The 20,132-nt window shown below is 40.2% G+C and overlaps 1 protein-coding gene across 1 annotated transcript in view; it reads right to left on the bottom strand.

Annotated features, from left to right (window-relative positions):
• TMEM132B (transmembrane protein 132B) overlaps positions 1-20,132 on the bottom strand; it is a 199,741-nt gene that overhangs the window by 49,025 nt on the left and 130,584 nt on the right. The window contains 1 exon segment of the mRNA XM_079322103.1: positions 9,511-9,697. Within this exon segment, the coding sequence (XP_079178229.1) occupies positions 9,511-9,697 (187 nt within the window).

Genomic DNA, 20,132 nt, shown 5'->3' with positions numbered 1-20,132 from the left:
ATTAGTGACGCTTTCATTAATAACTGAGTCTTTGTAAACTATTTTAAATGTAATGCAATTACACAAGGAGGGATTCCTGTGTGTGAGGTGACTTATTCCATGACAAGCATCAGGGAGAAATCCCTGGGTTAGGGTTTAATGCCACTCTTCTCCCACTAATACTGAAACATTTCCAATGCAAACACCATTACAGTGTTATTTTGGGATCTGGGCATTTTATCATACATCCTTGGGTTAAACTCTGCTTTAAAACACATAAATTCAATTCTCATGGGAGCCAGGGACTCAACTCTGCTCCCTGCAGCAAACTGAGACCAAGCACTGCCCTCCTCAAGGACCCAAAACTGCTGCTGGAAAATCAGAAAATAGAAAATGTTCCTGCAGCAGGCCCCTTGTATTTACAATTCTTGCTGTATTCTGAACTTAATGGTTTTCTTGAGGCTTTTACAGCAGAATTAAAATAATAATAATAAAAAAAAATGATGTTTGCTTATGCACTGATCAAACTAGCACAAAACTCTGTGTGCCTGTATTTTCAACTGGAGGGAAAACATTGAGAAGATTCAATATTTATGTATTTTTTTTAATGGAAGTTCAATAGCAAAATCCAATATAATTTCCCAATTAAAATCACCTGCTAGTTGACTTACATCCATTACTATTATCTCAAGCCACTGTATACTGAACCTATTCAGACAATAGTGTTATGTGAACATGCATAGGTTAAAAATTAGTAATTACTGTCTAGACAATTCACTGTTAGCTATAGTTGAGTGAATATAATGAATAATTTATTTGATTAATTTTGCATTCCTTTTTCTCTTTGTCAATTGATCATGACCATGGAAAACTTGAAAATGTACTCATTTATCAGAGTTATTTTCTGTGAATAATTCTTAGCCTGAACATTTTTCCACAAACCAAACTATTCTTATTTGTGGGCTGAAATTCACATTATGGGACAGAAACTATGGAGACCACTGGGATTGCTGTTCTTTTTATGGAAACAGCAGCAGTGCTGAAGGGCTTTTACAAAATGAGAACCCAAACAGTTTGATGCTCATTTTGTTGTATAAATTACACAATTAAGAAAACTTATGCAACTGATAAGCAATAGCTAATCCTTAATTTTAAACTACAGATGAAGTGGGAAGTCCATCATCTTAACTTTGAGTTTAAAATCCCACAAGGAAAGGGGGAAAATGAGAAATATCAGGATAGGAGCTCACTGTCACCTGGCTATTTCTGCTTTTAACAGACTTGCTGGGCCCCAAAAACCAGCTAATGTCACAGTAAATGTTTGTGATTTTATGGGCAGAGCTGGATTTGAGCTGGCAATTGGAGGCAAGAGACTCAACAACCATCACAGCTCCCTGCTCTGACATGGGATTTAACAGCATTTTTCCCTTTGAAATTTGCTCTTCATTAGGTGCACCTGGAAATGGAGGCTGAAACAATGAGGGGCTTTGACTCTGCAGCAGATCAAATGCATTTTGACATCCATACACCCAGGAATAAATGGCACACTAATGAGATACAGAATCAAATGCTCTCTTTGCCACTTAAATCTCAGCAATGTGAAGCACATCAGGGTTGTTAACCCATGCCTGGCACTCCAGGATGCTGCAGGGGCCAAATGGCCCCACTTTTTATTTTTAGCAAACTTAATTCTCCTGGCTCCTCCTCTTAACATCATTATTAGGAATTATCTTGCTCCTGCCCACCAGGAAATAGGAGGAGGGGGAAGGGCATATGAAGGAATGGGGATGAATGAAGTTTGATTTTGGGGTTGTTCTTTCTACCTTTTTCCTTCCACTTGTTACAACAACCTTGCAAAGACACAGCACAGGCAGCAACAGCAAACACTGGCTGTGAACAGTGTGGAAATCAGGGCAAGGAATTGAGGGGAGCAGGAAATGAGAACAGGAATTGAGGAGAGCAGGAATTAGGAGAACAGGAATTGAGGAGAGCAGGGATTGAGGAGAGCAGGAATTAGGAGAACAGGAATCGAGGAGAGCAGGAATTAGGAGAACAGGAATTGAGGAGAGCAGGAATTGAATAAAACAGGAATTGAGGAGAAAAGGGATTGAGGAGAATAGGGATTGAAAGAAACAGGAATTAAGAGAGCAGGAATTGAGAACAGGAATTAGGAGGGCAGAAATTAGGAGAGCAGGAATTAGGAAGGCAGGAATTGAGGAGAGCAGGGATTGAATAAAACAGGCATTAGGAGAGCAAGAATTGAGGAGAGAGCTGAGCAAGGCAGAATATTCCAAACTGTCCCAAAGCTCTGAGTATCCTGATCATATTAATAAAGCTGCAGCTTAGCATTTTCAGTAAAGCTGAGGCACCTTTGCAAGAAATTTCTTTGCACACACAGTATCTGCTGCATTACAACTTCTAAAGCTCTCAGATTGCTGCTCTGCTCCATCTTTATGCTGCTATTTAAATTTAATTAAAAATACAGAAATTACATGAAAAATAATTCCTAAGCCTAACTATATTGGGACCATGTAAATCAGAAATAACTACACTGAGGTCAGGGACAGCTTTGAACAGGAGTTGTACAGAACACAAATGACTGTTTAAAAAGGAAAACTTTCATTGCAGCATGTACATAAGAAATATTGTATTATATATACATATATACACACAATCCAAAGTTAATTTATGTAGAAAGGACTCATCTTGCTGTACATCTAATAAATGCAGGCTGACTACTAAATATTCCTAATATTCCTAATATTCCTAATAATGCTTCCTCCCCAGCTAGCAGAACAGCTCAAAAACAAACATCATTTTGTTGATGTGTGTCCATTATATTCATGTGCTGATTTAATCAACAGTCATTTCAATATCTCAGAGATTTCTTCTCCCTTTTACAAATGCTGCCCTTTTGATGAGGGTTTTGATTGGAATTATTGGCCAAATCAGCTGTGGACCAAGGCTAGAATGCTAATTGGCAATGAAACACTGGAAAAACTTAGAGATGAGCCAAATTATTGGGTAATTGTTAAGGAACATGGAGGGTTTTTTAGGTAAAATCTTTGGGTGTCCTGGTGATGCTGTGCCCTGCTCCCATCCCTCCCTTCACAAAATCTGTCACAAAAGGAAACAAACCTAATGGAGCAGAGGGATCCCCAGCTCAGCATTTCCCTCTGCACATTTATTATTGGAAACTCTCACTTCTAAGGAGAATTTAGTGCCTGTGCATCCCTGGAGAGGATTTTCTAAGAATAGGAACTGTCCACATGGATCAAAGAGACCTGAGATCATTCTGTGTCCTCCTACCCTTGATATCTGATCAGCATTTTACCTTTTCCAAACCCAGCTTTATTTAGAAACCCCTGACCAAAGCTGCTCCTCAATCAATTCCAAATCACAACTTCTTTTCCAAAATGGGCTGTGTGGTGCAGAATGGAGCCTGATTTTCCAAAGGAGCTGTGTCAGAGCACTGCAGCTTTGGTGAGGAAAAAAAGTGATTAAAGGGATTAATCCCAGGAGCAGCATTGGGTGGGAGCAGGAGGGGACAGAGAAATCCCCTCTGCCTGTCCCCAATTTCCAGGCTGATCATAAATTAGCTCCAAAGCTGCATTTTACAGCAAGGGCAAAGAGGAACAGCAAAGCCAGGCTTAGGCCACACTTAGGCCACCTCAGCACACAAATTTAGGACATAATTTGTGAGACCAGCCAATGCTGCCCCATTCCTGTGCTGGGGAATGCTCTAAGGACAAACATGGCACAGGAAAATCCAGTTTGCAATGCTGGAAATGCCTTAATTGCACAGGCTCATCACTCACATTCACCCCAACTGCAAACAGCTGACAATTTGTGGGCAAACCACTGTAATTTGGGGAGATTCAGAGTGGCTTCCAACAGGAGGATTAGTGGGAAATGCAGCCTGGAGGACTCGATCCTAAAGGATCTGGAGCATTTGGCATCAGCCCCTTCTGCATGTTCATTAATATTTTGGACTCTCTAATGAGTATCAGCAAGTGTATCCAGTTTCATGAAAGCAAATTATTGGTTCACAGTGGAATAACATGGTGCTTTACTCAAGCAGGCATAAAACATGAGGATGAAAAACTCATATAATCTCCAGCTATTGTCATTCAATGTTTATCATCCAACACAGTGGAATACAATTCTTATCTTTGATGGATGTGGCACACAATAGCTGTTTTCTTGAGTGCATCATAAATATTAATAGTATTCACAGAGCTTCTTAAAATTTGTCATGTCACATTGCTTTCATGGAAACATTCAAAATGTCATTATTTTTGTCCCACCAATAGCAAATTTGCCTTTAGTTCCTTTCTTTCTCACTCTCGAAATTAAATGGTAGAGGATGTTTAACTGAGCAGAGGAAAAAAAGGAATAATGGTTCACATTGAGCTATTCCAAAACCTACTTCAGATGCCCAGAATTAGACTGAAAGAGAAAAAAAAAAAAAAAAGTGATATCCTTTGGAAAACACAGTCCAGTTAAAAATGAAACACTTGATGAAATTGAAGAAAAAATGAAACACTTGATGAAATTGAAGAGATTTGTCTGGAATTTCATTTTTGGAAGAAAGCTGAGGAATAATGCTGACATCACCAAAATGTTCCTAGTCTGCCATATTCAGAATGGGACATTTTCACTTAAAAAAAAAAAAAAAAGAAAAACAAAACCAAAAAAAGGCACTTTTTTCTCCCAAAATTTTAAAACAATGTTGATAATCCCTAATATTTCTGGGATGGAAATCTACTCTAGATTGAATTTACATTTAATTTTTTTTTTTAATGAAACTCTGAATGTTGGAAAGGACAAAATCCCATTCTGGGCAGGTTCCTTTGCATGCAAAGTACAACAGAAAGGCAATGTTAAAAAGGAGCTGCAAAGCCAAAGGTCAAAGTGATTTCAAGTAAGAAATATGCATTAAGTGTAATGGATAAACACAGAAGGGACAATTTTGCACATAAATGCATTTAACCAACTTCTGAAAGATATGTAAATCAGTTGGGTTTGCTGGAAATGACTCATCCTATCCTGGTTTTTTTTATACTTCAGAATTAAGTGGGTTTGGGTTTTGTACCCAACCCCAGAGCAAGCAAAGAGGAAAATTAAAGCCTGACCTTTCCCCTTTTAGTTTGAGGTGCAGGTAAGCTGCTTTTTAAGTCTGGGTCAAGTCTAAGTCAGATTCTAAGTCCTAAATCTGGGTCAGCTTCCACCTGGGACTGAGTGTGCTCCTTTAATTGGTGTCTAAATATTAATTTCATTACCAAACCATGATTTCTGTAGGAAAAAGAAATTCTTTAGATTGTTTTTCTCAAACAAATCAGCCAAGTGTTGCTGTCTGAAATCCCATTTCAACCTGATGGGCACCTTTAAGGACAATTTTTCTGTGTGTTCTTGTCTGGCAGCAACCAGAAATGCAATTTTCCAACCTCCCATTCGAAAGAAACCTCAGCAGAGCAAGTGATGCACAATAATCAGGAAACCATCACCCCACCAACAGCTCCCATTTTTGGGGGAGGAAACAAAAATTCCTCAAGACATAATTGAAAAACTTGCAGGAACTAGAGAAATGAGGGGTGCAGAGTCCTGGGGAAATATTGATCATTTTGGAATGCTGAGTCTGGAACTCCCAGCTCCATTCCTGGAGAGGATTTGCAGCACAGACATCTGAGAGAGCAGGGCTGCCACTCACAGACCAAACCATCATCTCCCCACAGAAGAAGACAATGCCAGCTATTTTTCTATTATTTAATCTATTGTTCCTCAAGCCTTCAGCCTGAGCTGGAGCCTTCCTATAAAAAACCAGTTAAAATACATCTCTTCAATGTCTTATTCTTTACCTAAGTTCTTGGTTGCTTAGAAACTCTCTAAAAGACCTGGATTTGATTTGATTTTTTTTTTTCTTTTTCTTTATATTTTTGCCAAGTGTTAGTTAGATAACAGATTAATGAAATCACAGTTGTTTGTGACAGAAACCTGGATGACAGACTCAGAGCTGGGGAAGTGTTTGTTTCTTTGCACCCCAGGAGTGTCAGACTCCACTGACCTTGTTACCAGCAACTTTCCACAGCTATGGAAATTGCAGATTATGTCTGCTGAGATCAAGGGCAAGAACTGAGAATTACAGAGTTGTATCATCACTGGACACAACAGATTTTTCTGTGCTCTCAGTTTCTGTAATTAGCAGGACATCCACTTCCACTTTGCAAGATTATTATATCACATTTTTACATTAAGACAAATCAAGCTGTCTAGTTTAGATCCAACTTTAGAATGTTCTGCTGGACCTTCTGTCTGCCTAAAACACACCTTCTGCTTCATCAGACATCAACCAGACTCACAGCTCCCATCCCATTTCAATGGCACAAACCTTATTTTAACATAATCACCTGCTGTGTTTACAGTCAGCAATGGGAACAGCAGAAGACAGAAGAAATATCAGATTTTCCCCCCTGATTTTCAGCAGCACAACAAACAGAGGAAGCAAAAAGAGCCCTGGCTGTGCTTTCCTCACCTTGATCTGTTATTCTGGGAATGGATCACATTTATTTTGGGGGGATTTGAATTCCCTGTGCTCATCTGGACAGATGTTGGGATAATCAATTAGCAGAGATGTTTATCAGCAACAAGAAGAGGAGAGGGGCTGATGTAGCACCTGGCAGTGACCCTGTTAAACAAACAGATGCTCAGAAACCTGCATGGATCCCCAAACTTCCCTCCTCAGCAGCTCCCACAGCTCAAACCTCTCAGCAACTTTTTATCTCAAGAGGTCATGAAAAAAAAAAAACAAAAAACTTACTCAAGTTTCATAAAAAACTTGGATAAAATTAAATATTCCTTCCATTCTCCTCCAAAGAAACCAAATATTCCAGTTTTTAGTAATCCTCCCAACTCTGCTTTTTTAGCTGAATTAAATCAGCCTAAACTGAACAAGAGTTGAGGTGACAAAGCAGTATTTACATTCTTCAAGGCCACTCATCCCTGCTGTCACTTGTTCTTGAAGGTATAAATTCTACTTCTTTTCTAACCAAAAGAGTTTTTAGAGATAATAAGCAAGAGTACTGTAAGATTAAAATGTTTAAAGTACCTTTAAGGATATAAAAAGGGACTTAGAAGTCATTCAGAAACAAGTAAAACTAACTTCATTTCCATTTAATTTTCTATTCTCGTCAAGCTCAGTTTATTCAGGTCTGATTAATTAATGTCTGCAAAGAGTTCCAAAAATATAAAACACTACATAAATACTAAATAATAATAGAGTCGTTAAGGAAAAGCTCATTTGTTAATTTACATGGAGTTTTAGGAATTAGCATTATTTATTTCTCCTGTGCATGCAGGCCCATCCAATCCCTTTTTAGCTTTTTTTTTTTAATAGAAAATACTTTGGCAGCTACAGGACAATGGATCTTTATGTATTTTATGTGTTCCAGGTCACAGAAAATTGCTGAGACTGGATGTTTCAATTGCTGGGAGCTGAGGAGAACTGAGTGTACAGAAAGCAAATTCTCCTTCAATATGAAATTGTGGTTTAATTTCTCTCATTATTGCAAAAGCTTTATTTATTTACAGGTCATAAATCCACCAAAAATAAACCTTTTTCCTTTACCCCACAGTTTACAATGATGAAGTGTCAGAGAATAGATCAGCTCTGAATTCAGACTCAGATTTTGTCCAAGAATATTTAGAGAGCTGAAGGGGCCAAGAACTGTCACACCTGCAAAGAGATGGAGAAAAACCAGAGCAGCAAATTTCTGCTTTTGCACTGGATTTTCCTTTCTATTCATGGTGCTCTGCTCCATGTGCACCACATTCTGTCATTTTTATATTTGATTCACCACTACTGCTTGATAATACTCCATCCACACAAGTTGAGTTCTGTTTCATCTCCTAAGTGCTTAAAAAAACAAAAAAAAAAAAGAAAAAAGAGCAATGCCACTCACACAGAGGAGCCATTTCCATGTACCAGGCCAATAACCCACAAACAGAAAAGGATTTTCACAAAAGACCCAAACAGTTTCCAAGGAGCCATTATGGAACATCAGGTAAATAAAATATTATTGAAATGTATTTTTTGCATTTAAATCACTTGCAGCAGGTGCATAGGAAGCAGCTTATAATAAAAAAGCTCCCATTCCCTGGAATACTAATGAGGATCGATGGAAATATTCAGGAAAAGGGAGCAGCAGCAGGATGTTAGTATGGCAAAAGGAATGATTCCATTAAAATATTGAGGAAAAGAGAGCAGGAGCAGGTTCTTACCATGACAAGAGAAACAATTTCCATAAAATCATTCAGGAAAAGGAAGCAAGCTCTTACCATGGCCAGAGGAACAATTCCCATAAAATGATTCAGGAAATGGGATCAGGATCAGGCTCTTACCATGGCCAGAGGAACAATTCCCATAAAATGATTCAGGAAATGGGATCAGGATCAGGCTCTTACCATGGAAAAAGGAACAATTCCCATAAAATGATTCAGGAATTGGGATCAGGATCAGGCTCTTACCATGGCCAGAGGAACAATTCCCATAAAATGATTCAGGAAATGGGATCAGGATCAGGCTCTTACCATGGCCAGAGGAACAATTCCCATAAAATGATTCAGGAAATGGGATCAGGATCAGGCTCTTACCATGGAAAAAGGAACAATTCCCATAAAATGATTCAGGAATTGGGATCAGGATCAGGCTCTTACCATGGCCAGAGGAACAATTCCCATAAAATGATTCAGGAAATGGGATCAGGATCAGGCTCTTACCATGGAAAAAGGAACAATTCCCATAAAATGATTCAGGAACTGGGATCAGGATCAGGCTCTTACCATGGAAAAAGGAACAATTCCCATAAAATGATTCAGGAATTGGGATCAGGATCAGGCTCTTACCATGGCCAGAGGAACAATTCCCATAAAATGATTCAGGAAATGGGATCAGGATCAGTCTCTTACCATGGCGAGGGGCACAATTCCCATAAAATGATTCAGGAATTGGGGTCAGGATCAGGCTCTTATCATGGAAAAAGGAACAATTCCCATAAAATGATTCAGGAATTGGGGTCAGGATCAGTCTCTTACCATGGAAAAAGGAACAATTCCCATAAAATGATTCAGGAATTGGGGTCAGGATCAGGCTCTTACCATGGCCAGGGGCACAATTCCCATAAAATGATTCAGGAATGGGAATCAGGATCAGGCTCTTACCATGGCCAGAGGAACAATTCCCATAAAATGATTCAGGAAATGGGATCAGGATCAGGCTCTTACCATGGCCAGAGGAACAATTCCCATAAAATGATTCAGGAATTGGGATCAGGATCAGGCTCTTACCATGGAAAAAGGAACAATTCCCATATAATCACTCAGGAATTGGGATCAGGATCAGTCTCTTACCATGGAAAGAGGAACAATTCCCATAAAATGATTCAGGAATGGGGATCAGGATCAGTCTCTTACCATGGCCAGGGGCACAATTCCCATATAATCACTCAGGAATTGGGGTCAGGATCAGGCTCTTACCATGGCCAGGGGCACAATTCCCACGAACAGGCTCCTGCTGACGAAGATCTCTGACACCAGCAGCTCGCTGACCGAGTCATCCCGGGGATATTCCACCTGCCAGGTGATCTGCTGGGCCCCTGCCAGGCTGCTGCCATTGTCAACCTCAAAATCCATCTGCAGGATCTCGTAGGAGGTCATGTTTGCTCTGGAAAACAAGGCAGGATTCCCCATATTGTCACTGGGGTGGTGGTAACAAAGTGGGGTTTTGTTTCTATTTCCTACTCAGCAGAATTTGAATTTATTTTGGCATTTAATTCAACGTGTAGACTTGAGAAACTGACAGAAAATTAAATAAAACTGCTCATGGGCAGCTGCAGAAGTTTCTAGGTTAGGTGAAGCATTTTCCCCATTAAACTCAGGCATTCATTCCCCAAAATCACAATGAACTTACAGTACAAGCCACAAACCCTTGGAAAAGCATTGCACAGATGTTGCTAAATTATTTAATATAACGTTATTATAATTTTGATGCTGCAAAACAACAGAATCCTTGGCCATTCCTCATGTTCTACCAGAAATGAGCTCTTGTGGAAGGGGAAAAATGTCCTTCAAACCCAAACTGGTCTTTATCTCAGTGAAAAAATGGGTTTGCAGAAATTATACATGACAATAAATGAGGGGTAGATTATCCCTATTTTCAATTCATGACAACATTCTCCTCGTCAGTGGTGCAGACTTGTAATTATATGGCAATCATATATTTCTCATCTGGAAATAAAAGTTTAAAAGTAAAAAAATGGATGTAAATGCACAGCATTCAGAACTGAATTTAAGGATTACTTCTGCTTCCTTTCTCAACAACAACTCTTATCACTTTCCTCAAGTCCAAGGCTTTGTAAATATTAATAATTAATCCTCAGGTTAGAAAAACAAATCTTGTTTTCATGTTACAGAGAAGCAAACAGACACCAAGATTTAACCAACTGCACTTGGTGCATCCACAGCAGGGATCTGTTTAGAAAACAGACTTTTGCTCATCCCAGCTCCCCCAAAAATTGAGTTAACAGATTATACAAAGTTTACACACAAATATTTACAAGTTCCTGCCCCAGAGTCCCAGACAGAGCTGGTGGAGGTCACAGGCATGGGAGGGGATGGAGAGGCTCTGACTGCAGAGCCAGCTGCAACTTTGCTGCACAAACACCTGATTTTATCAACCCTGCTGCATTTTTGGGGTCAAACCTGAATTTGCTGTCATGGTACATTCATTATCTGTGTGTCCTTCCCCAAAGCAGCATTCCAAGAGCTGGGCTCACAGGAGATTTTAGCTGCTGCAGACAACAGAGATTCAAAACATCCTTTTCCTCTTCCCCAATGCACAGAGGCAGAATCTGGGTTTGCCATATGTTTCTGAAGGAGAATTGTAAAGGGGAAAAGAAATCTGAGCAGGAATTATTGATTTTCATGTTTTCTTTCTGACAACAAACAACCTAAACATATGCTTCAATGCCTGGAGGATAAATATTTTTCCATGCTGACAGAAGATAATATCCACCTCCAGGCAAAACTAGAAGCTATTAAGACATCTTTTGTGTGGCCAACCAGGCAACCAGCAAAAACCTTTTAAGATAAATTTTATTACATAATAATAGGGCTGTAATTAAACCATTTCTGATAAAAACATAAACTCAACTTCATAGTTTTTTGTGCATCTCCTCCAGCAGTTTGTTTTATCTAAATTGTATAAAATTAATTTGCTCACAACACAGAACTAAAATTTAGATATGAGCTTTACACTGACTATGAATTTTGATATTGGGCCTGTCAAGGTCTGTTCAGGTCTGCAATTTCACTTCAGTCTGTTCAGGCCAATAGCTGGCACTCACAAAAACACCCAGGAGTGATTTCAAATTGAGAACAAAACCTCCAGTGGAGGATTTGGGTGCAGAAACAGCAATTAAATAACAGGTCAGGTTAGTCTGCAGTGACAAATCCATTGTCCCACTGGTTGGCATTTTGGATTTCAGTCCATCACACCTTCAATTATTCCTTTCCTGTTTTCCTTTTTACACATCCAAAAAGAAACCATATAAACCTTGCTCAGGTGCAGCTGCATGAGCAGTGAATTTTACCAGTGAATTAAAGCAAAGCTCTCCTCCCAGCTCTCCATCCTGCCTCCAAGGAGAATCCTTATCACCACTTGGAAAATCAACCAAATGTTTGTCAGGGGTTTCCTGCTTTGTCTCAGCAGCCAGTTCTGTAGCATGGCACATTAATTCTGATTAAAGAAAGTTCCACTTCTCCCTTGGGCTCCTGCCTTGACCCACCTTCCACCTGCAGAGCCCTCCCTGTGTGCCTGGCAAACCAGGATTCAGCTTTCTGCACTCCCATTTCCCAGCAGGTGAGTGAATTCTCTCTAAAATTATGGTTTTCTTTTGTCCCCTGCAGAGATTCAGCCTGGGAGCAAAGCCAGGTGCCCCACGGATGAATTCACCCTCTTTGTCCTGAGCTTTTGCCCAGGTTACAACTGCAACAAACTCAATAAAACCTGAAAAGTGAATTTCTTTCATGTTCAGACTATTGCTCACCTGCATCTCTTATCCCACAGAGGTTTCCTGGTATTACATTCATAATTCTTGCAATTTATTAACCATCCTCTGTAACACCGTGTGGGACACCACTGCCTTTTCTACAGAAATTGATGGAGGTTGCTAAAGTAAAACCAGAGATAAATTAAACCATAATCAAGACCTCAAATGTCAGCATCAGCTCCATTAGCTGATAAATTCCCAACCCAACACCTGCATTTAAATTTCATTCCTGGCTGTGCAGCATATCACTGCCACCCTTTTTTAAAGCACCTGCCATGGCAAACCTTCAGATTTTGGTCTGATTTGTACCTGGGGCTCAGAATTTTGGTCTTGGTAGCCACAGTGGTCCTGCCTGGAGAAGACAAAATGCCACCAGTGGGAAAATCCAGCAGCAGAGCAGACAAGGACTGTAACTCATGCTGTTATCAGCCATTAAATCCTGTTAAACCAAACTTTATCCTATCGAGATTTTTCAGCTTTTTCCTAGAGACTTATTTCATTTTTCTCTTAAATAAGTTTGCACTCGTGGGGAGAGTTTGATGGAATCCAGAGACTATAAATCACTTCTCCCTTCCATATCTTTCCTCTCTTTTTGGTTATATATTTCTATTGTCCAGTAAAGTTTTACCCAGTTTAGGATTTTGCCAAACTCTAGTTTAGAGAAGCAATAAAAAATAAAAAGTCAAAATTACTTTTATAAAAAAAGATTATTTCCTGCAAGCACAAGGAAAAGACCTTATAATTTTAGGCAGCTGGCATGCTTGCTAATAAGTCCATTTCTATGGAAATGAGTTCATAACTATTAATTTTGCCTGCTCCTGATCTATTCTTGATGAGCCTTTCAAATTTAGAAAAGCGCTTCATGATTCTCTCAATTTGGTAATTACTAACTCCCTTTGATGAATCCAGCCCAGTGTTTCAGACATGAGACATTCATTACACATTTTTCTCTCTGGTGAGAGGAGGAAAAAAAAAGAACCCCATGGGTCCTTTTGGATTTATTTCCTCTCACCAACTCCTGTAAGTAGGTCCTCTTCTTCAAATGGTGATTTATAATCCTGTTTGTGTGCTGCCTCTGCTGGGGGCTGGAAGAACACCCAAATCCTTGAGATTCCTGCACAATCCCTTTTGTCTGCCTCATATCTGTCTAATTTTCAGCAGGTCCCAAACAGCCCAGCCAGGCTCTGCAGCCCCCAGTGCTCACCCCACAGCAGCAGCTGGGAGCTGTGGTTGTGATCCCAGAATGGCAAATCCATTCCAAAGAAAGCCAAATTTAGCCCAAACCAACATGGATAAAGGAGTTCTCAGGACAGAAAAGGGTTCTGAGTGCCAGAGCTTTCCAACACCCACAGCAGTGAATGGTTCCAGGGAGCTGCAGGTAATTTTTACAAAATAATGAATCACTGTGAGGGTCCAGCACAGCTCTGATGTGAGAGGTTTTAACCAGCACCACGAAATCACCTGGCACTGAAATAACAAAGAATTGAATTTGTCTGAGCCCAACGTGGAATTATTGAATTATGGAACGATGCTCAGTGACTGATGTTATGGCAGCAGCACAACTGGTTCGTATTTACTTAAATAAACAAAATTACTCACTCCTGAGAAATATTAGTATTGCTACCTGAGCTGAAGGGCTGCCCTGTGTGTTTGGGGAGAGGAGGGAGATGCAGGGTGGCATTTCAGGGCATTTCAGGGCATTTCAGGGGCACCCCAAGGCTCTGCTGGCTCCCATTCACAGGTCAGCAGCAGCTGAGCTGATAAAAGTCAGAGCCTTCTATTGCTGCACTTGGCTATTACAGGAAATCACGAGTTCCATTCACTCATAAAATAATGTTTTCAGTAAATGGCAATTTGTTTACAAGGCCACAGCAGTGTAAACAATAGCCTCAAAAATGAAGCAGACACGAGTTATTGGAAAATAATAAAAGTGGGTATCGTGTTGCTTGAGAGTCTTTTCCAGGCTGATAAGGGCCAATTCTTACTCTGACAAATTGTAACCAAATTCAATAAGAATTCAGTGACCTTACATTATTACCAAGGTACATTAGTTTATAAAATACTCCAGTAAAAAAGGTCTCACTCCTTGGATCTCAAGAGGATTAATTCTGTAAATATGGTTTACTGAAGAGCAAACACTTACAAGAGGAAGCTTTTCAAAAACTGATTGGAAATGCTCAAGACCCTAATTTCCTGCAGAAGTCAAATGAAGCAGCAGATGGGCTGGAAAAACTCAGACTGAAGGTCCTGACCTGCTCCCCCTGAGGAAATGAAATCAGGCACCAACCAAGGGCATCATGCAGTCTGTGAATGATGAAGATTTGAGTTTTATTTGCATTATTTGAGTTATGAAGAACTTCTGCCTTCCCTCCAAGCCCTGGGTTCTTCCCACAGCCCCTCTCTGAGCTGAATCACCTGATACACACCAGTTTTGACCTGACAAAGGATGTCAAAACCTAAACCCTTTTCTCCCAGCATGAATAATTGGCTGTGAGGCCACAAAGCTGCTCTCTAATAGAGAACTTGCTTTGTTGTCTGTATTTTCACAATTTTTTTTTTTTTTTTGGTGGTGCCTGATCTCAGTTTTCTTTCACTGCCATGAAAATTCATGCTCTTCACAGATGTACAGGCAAAGAAAAGAAAATGGCTACAGAGGATAAACCCAAGCTGCTAAATGCACTAAGAATGTATGGATTGACACAGCATGTTCTAGTAATCCAGTAAAAGCCATAAAAACAACAAGAAAATATTTTTGTTCCAAACACACCATCAAGACCAGGTATTATGATGTTATTTTGCTTAGCCAACATTTTCCCACAACTGAAAACAATAAATCTAGATAATGAGCAAACCTTTTAAGCTCTTCAGCTCCTCCACTGCCAATTCACAACTGTGCTGCTCACTAACAATGTGCAATAACTTCCACTTTATTTGATTTTATCAACATCATCATGACAACCCTGGAGACAACCGAGACAATTGCTTCAATTATTTTTATTTGCTTGCACCCTTGTGACAGAGCACAGAAATGCTTCTGGTAAAAGAGCCCTCAGACACTCTTTAAGCCAACCTTTAACAAAACAACTTTTAGGACTGAACTCGGGATGGGGTAATTGGTGACTCCCATTGCTGGGCACTGGGAGCCCATTTGTACCTTGGTCATCACTCTCCCCTTTTGGAACAGCCTGCAATCTTTTGGGGCTTTAAAAAAAAAAAGCATTTTGATTGCACTGGAATATTTTTCTGACTACTATTTAGAACTTCTTTATTGCTGTGTTGTGTATTTCTTAAAATAAGGATTCTCAGTCAGGAGGAAGTGTCTTGTTGGGAAACAACAAACACATCCAGTGAGAAACTGGGGCCAGGGTTGATGCTGGATGCAAATAGAGAGGGAGCTATTGTTGTTCAAAAAATAAGAATGATTTTATGATGAAAGACTTATGCTGAAACCTATCCAGTTAATAAATATCAACAGCCCTAATGGTGTTTATAATTTTTCTTTAATTATTGAGAAGTTCTTACATTTTTACATGCCATAATCACATGGTCTATTTTCAACATTGCTGTGAAAGCAGCTGAAATATATTGTAAAGATGAATTGTTGAATAACCAATGACTGAAAATTAAAGATAATTAATTCGGTGGCATTAGAAGTTGTTTTTTTTTTTTGCAGAGGAACTCATATACAAAGATCTCTGCAGACTCTCCAAAGGGTTTTAAAAGAACCAGAGTCAGCTCAGGGAGCCTGGATGACCCAACTCCTCACCTTCCCAGGCAGAGCTGGGACCTGGGGGAAGGACCTGACTCCAGCAGGATCCCTCAAAATTTGAAGTATTTTATTATTTTCATGTGATATTAGCACGAGGAGATCAAACATTTCTGTATGCACCAATCCCAGGAGAAAAGAAAATCCCTGCTAGAACCAGGAGGAAGCTCCTTGCTGTTTTGATTTCAGAATTACAACTGAAATCTGAAATTACAACTGAAATTACAACTGACAGCTGAATCTCCTTGGGGAGGGAAATCAACCAGAGGGGATGTGGAGATGCAAATTCCCCAGGCAGGGAATTAGTGAATGGAAGCAGGAGGGAGCCAAGCTGCACCTGTGACACCTGAGGGGCTGCAGGAGACACCAAACAGACACATGGGGCTCCTCTGAGCATCCAAAAACTCTCACTCAACACCTTGAATTTAATCCTTTCCTCAATGGCCACACTGGGTAAATGACTGGGTAACAGAATGCCAAGCAGCAAAGACAATGGAAAATTAAAACCAGTCCATAATTTTGTTTTTACAGCTTGCTAAGAACACACAGATCTGCTGTAGAAGCCACATGCATTAAATAATTAAAGAAAATGTCAAAATAAGGGCATGGCAAGAATTATTTTATCCCTCCTACACTGTTTTCAGCTCCAAACAGGTTTAAGCACCTAATGGAGAGGGAATGTGCAGGGTGTCCTGTGACTCATTCACACTTGTGTTAAGAAATAAATGTCCATGGTGACATCCTCAAAGCAGTGAGGGCAGGGAGCAGGGCAGCCCAATAAAATCAACAATCAACCTCCTCCCTCCCCACTGCCCTGACACACACATGGTGGGCACAAAATTGCTCTTTTAAAGGCTGATAATTATGTTTTACAAGAGTTAAGCTCTTCCTCTCGCTGTTGGTACCCACTGAACAGACAGCAAAAAACATAAAAGTGAAACTGGCACAGAAACATCAGTTTCCCGTGTTTTAATTAATAAATAAGATTAATTTATGCAGCTGAGCAAACAGCTCAGGGACCATTCAGTGGGTGAACAGAAAGAATCATCTGCAGTAACTCTCTGTGCCTCCACCCTTTGCTAGTTGAGTTTAAAGTCCTGATCTTCACACCAGAACTAAAGGCAAGAGATAAACACAGTTCCAGTGTAAGTCACCCCATTAAAAAGCTATTTTTGTCCTAAAAATGAATCTGAATTTTCCTAGACATGCAAGGACAGCTCCAAATAACAAAACAGAGGGGTGGATTTAATATTTCTCCTTTTAGAAATCATTCCACAATTATTTTTTTAATGGCACAAAAAGTAAGGTCAGCACCCCATAACATCTGCAGGTCACCAGGAGCTTGGCACACTCCAGGACCACCCAGGACATCCCATCCCTGCTCAGGGGGTCTGAGCAAGGACCCAAAATGGCAAAATGACCCCAAAAAATCCTGCTGGGGTGGGTGTGGTGCCACATTGACTCCCTCACTACCCACTGAAACAGGGACATTATTTGGGCATGGTTTTGCTTTTTCATTTTCCTTGCTACCATCAACAATTTCACCCAAGCAAAAATACCAGCTTGCCACAAAGAACAAAGAGACATTAAAAAAAAACGATTTCTAGAAAAAGAAGTCAGGCTCCTGTAAGCACTGCAAATCATGTTAAACTACATAAAATATCCCAAACAATCAGGGGTTAATGCAAAGCAGAATGTACAAAATCATTCTCCTTCTATTCCTCTCTTTTCTGAATCTCAGGATTTCATCATCTCTTTCCCTTCTCCCACCCCCCTCCCAACTCCCTTCCTCCCCATACAAGAATATGCTCAGCCCTGGAAAATTGTTTTGCTGAAATCCTTGGATTTTGTGGAGCCTGGCATTCTTTGGCCAGCTGTATTTACACCCGTGGCTGCTGGGTAGTCATGCTGGAAGCAATTTGCTTTCATGCTTTTTCAATATTGCCTTTCAAAAACTTTGAGATCCCTCATCTCTATGGATTTAGATGTAGAGAAGCACAGGAAAAAAAAAAATTTAAAAAAAAAGAGAGTTCATCCATATGCTGAGCTCCTTTAGTCTAATTCAAATGCAGCAACTTCAGCTCCTCATGAATGCCACCACAGCCACGTCCCCAGCCCATGGGGGAGATGCTCAAAAGGCCTTGAAATCATCACCACAGCCCTGAAAGCAGCAGCTCCCAGCCCTGCTGGGTCCAGGGAAGGCTCAGCAGCCAGCAGCCATCCCTCATGGAGGGGGACAGGTCACCTTTGAGCAGGCTGTGGAGTTTAACAACACTTTCAAGTGTGTCCTTTATGATTTTTCTAAGAGGAAAAATCTATCACTGCTGGGCTATTAAAAAAAAAAAAAAGAGAGGGAAAAAAAGGACTGGAAAGAAAAACATAAGAGCATGGCTAAATGTATACTGATTGCAGTAATTGCATCCATTCCTCTGCTGGAAAGTCTTGTATTGTATTTCTAATATGTGCTGATAAGTGCATTCACAACATGATTAACTGCCTCCAGACAAGAATGGCTATTATGTTTAACAGACTGATTAGCAAGTGACAGAGCTGCAAACTGTACTCCCTGTAAATTGGCTGCTTTTAAATTACAGCAACTTTTTTATGGTTCCATTTTTAAAATGCAATGGCTTGTTACACATATGCAACGTAAATTCCTGCCTGGCAGGAAGGAATAGAGGATACTCAGCTCTTAACTTTTCAGCTTCAGATCTCAATTAAAGCATTGCTCATTTTCTTTTTAATCACACCAAAATCTGCACTGTCTCACCAGGCATCATCTCATTTTCAATATTGGTCTCTCAAAGCCTACCCTGAAACACAGGACAGTGATTTCAGCCCATCTCTTTCAGAAGTTCTGCCTTATTTTTGCTGGTTCTGTAAGCAGACAGCTAAGATGGGATTTAGTGTATTCTTGCCAGGATTTGATTAATTCCCCCCTGTCACAGCTCCAGGCACCTTTCCCATGGACTCTGAGAAGCCCCAGTGCCCTCAGAGCAAGGCAAGGCAAGAAGAGCAGGGTCTGTCCCTGGAATCACAAATCCCAAATCCTCCTCACTTCAGACTGGCCACGGCTCCTGCTTCAAGTGAAATGAGCTCCTCACTCATTCCCTGTGTTTCATCCCAACAAAGGGCAGGATTTGGGCACCCAGCTCCTTGCAGTGCTCCTGAAAATCCAATCCTGCCATCCAATGCACAGCTCTATTTTTTTTTTTTTTTTGGATTGCTCTTATTTTTATCTCTGTAATGTATAAGAGCACCAGCCTTGTTTGGGCCCCTGTGTATTTCATACAAACACAGCTATTGAGGCAGTCATGACCCCAGAGAGTTTGCAGTCCACAAGACAGAGAGAAAAAAAAGAGATTTAACAATCTGCACCAATTTAAATTCATACAGAAGGCACAAACCCTTTAAGCACAAATTTATCTAGAGACTTTCAAGCTCAATGACATCATGTACTTCAAACCAACTTATTTATAACATAAAGCTTAGTATAACTTGTAAGGAGATAGAATAAATCAATTTGCTCTATCACAGAACTTTATCAGATACAATACAGATGGCTCTGCTACCATGGTTAAAAATAACCCACACATTTTAAAATCAGCTCAAGGCATTTATCAAACCAGAAAACTGGTGGGGGAGGATGTTGTCTGGCTTGTACACAGTAATGGGAATATCCACCCAGCACTTTGGGGCTTTTATTAATCTCACCTCACCTGTTTATAATTTTATTCTGAACTGGGAGAATTCCATTTACCAAAATCATTAATCTTTGCTAAATACCAGGACAGAGCAACTTGAAGTTGTATATTGAATGTAGATTAAGAGGAGAGAGAAAAATCCAAAGGGCAGTGTGATTGCAGAAGGGGATAGAAACCACTTGAGTAACAAACCCACTCTAAAGCACCCCAGGCTGAGCATCCAACACCTCCTGCTGGATAAAAAGGGGTGAAAAGGGAGTTAGCAGAGCCTGAGGTAAGCTGTACAGTGAATTAATTGTCAGAGAGATTGCAGCATGGAAGATCTGCCATCCTCCTGCATGCTGCTCACAGTCTGGGATTTCCAGAAAATCTGCACCAGGCAGGAGACAGTGCAAAAACCCCACAGCCCTGCAAATAATGCTGTTGGAAGAATGAAATTGGTTTGTTTCTCAGCTTTCATCACTCTTGTTCTCACATTCCACCCACAGAGGGAAAATTAGGTGTTGATGTTTGCTCAGGATTTATTTACTGAAGGTTTTACTGAGAGGTTTCCCAAAAACCACGATGTCCCAGCACCTC

This window comes from Erithacus rubecula, assembly GCF_903797595.1.
Source record: "Erithacus rubecula genome assembly, chromosome: 19".
NCBI lineage: Eukaryota > Metazoa > Chordata > Aves > Passeriformes > Muscicapidae > Erithacus > Erithacus rubecula.
The sequence above is the reverse complement of the archived record's forward strand: the minus strand, read 5'-3'. Positions and strand labels throughout refer to the sequence as shown.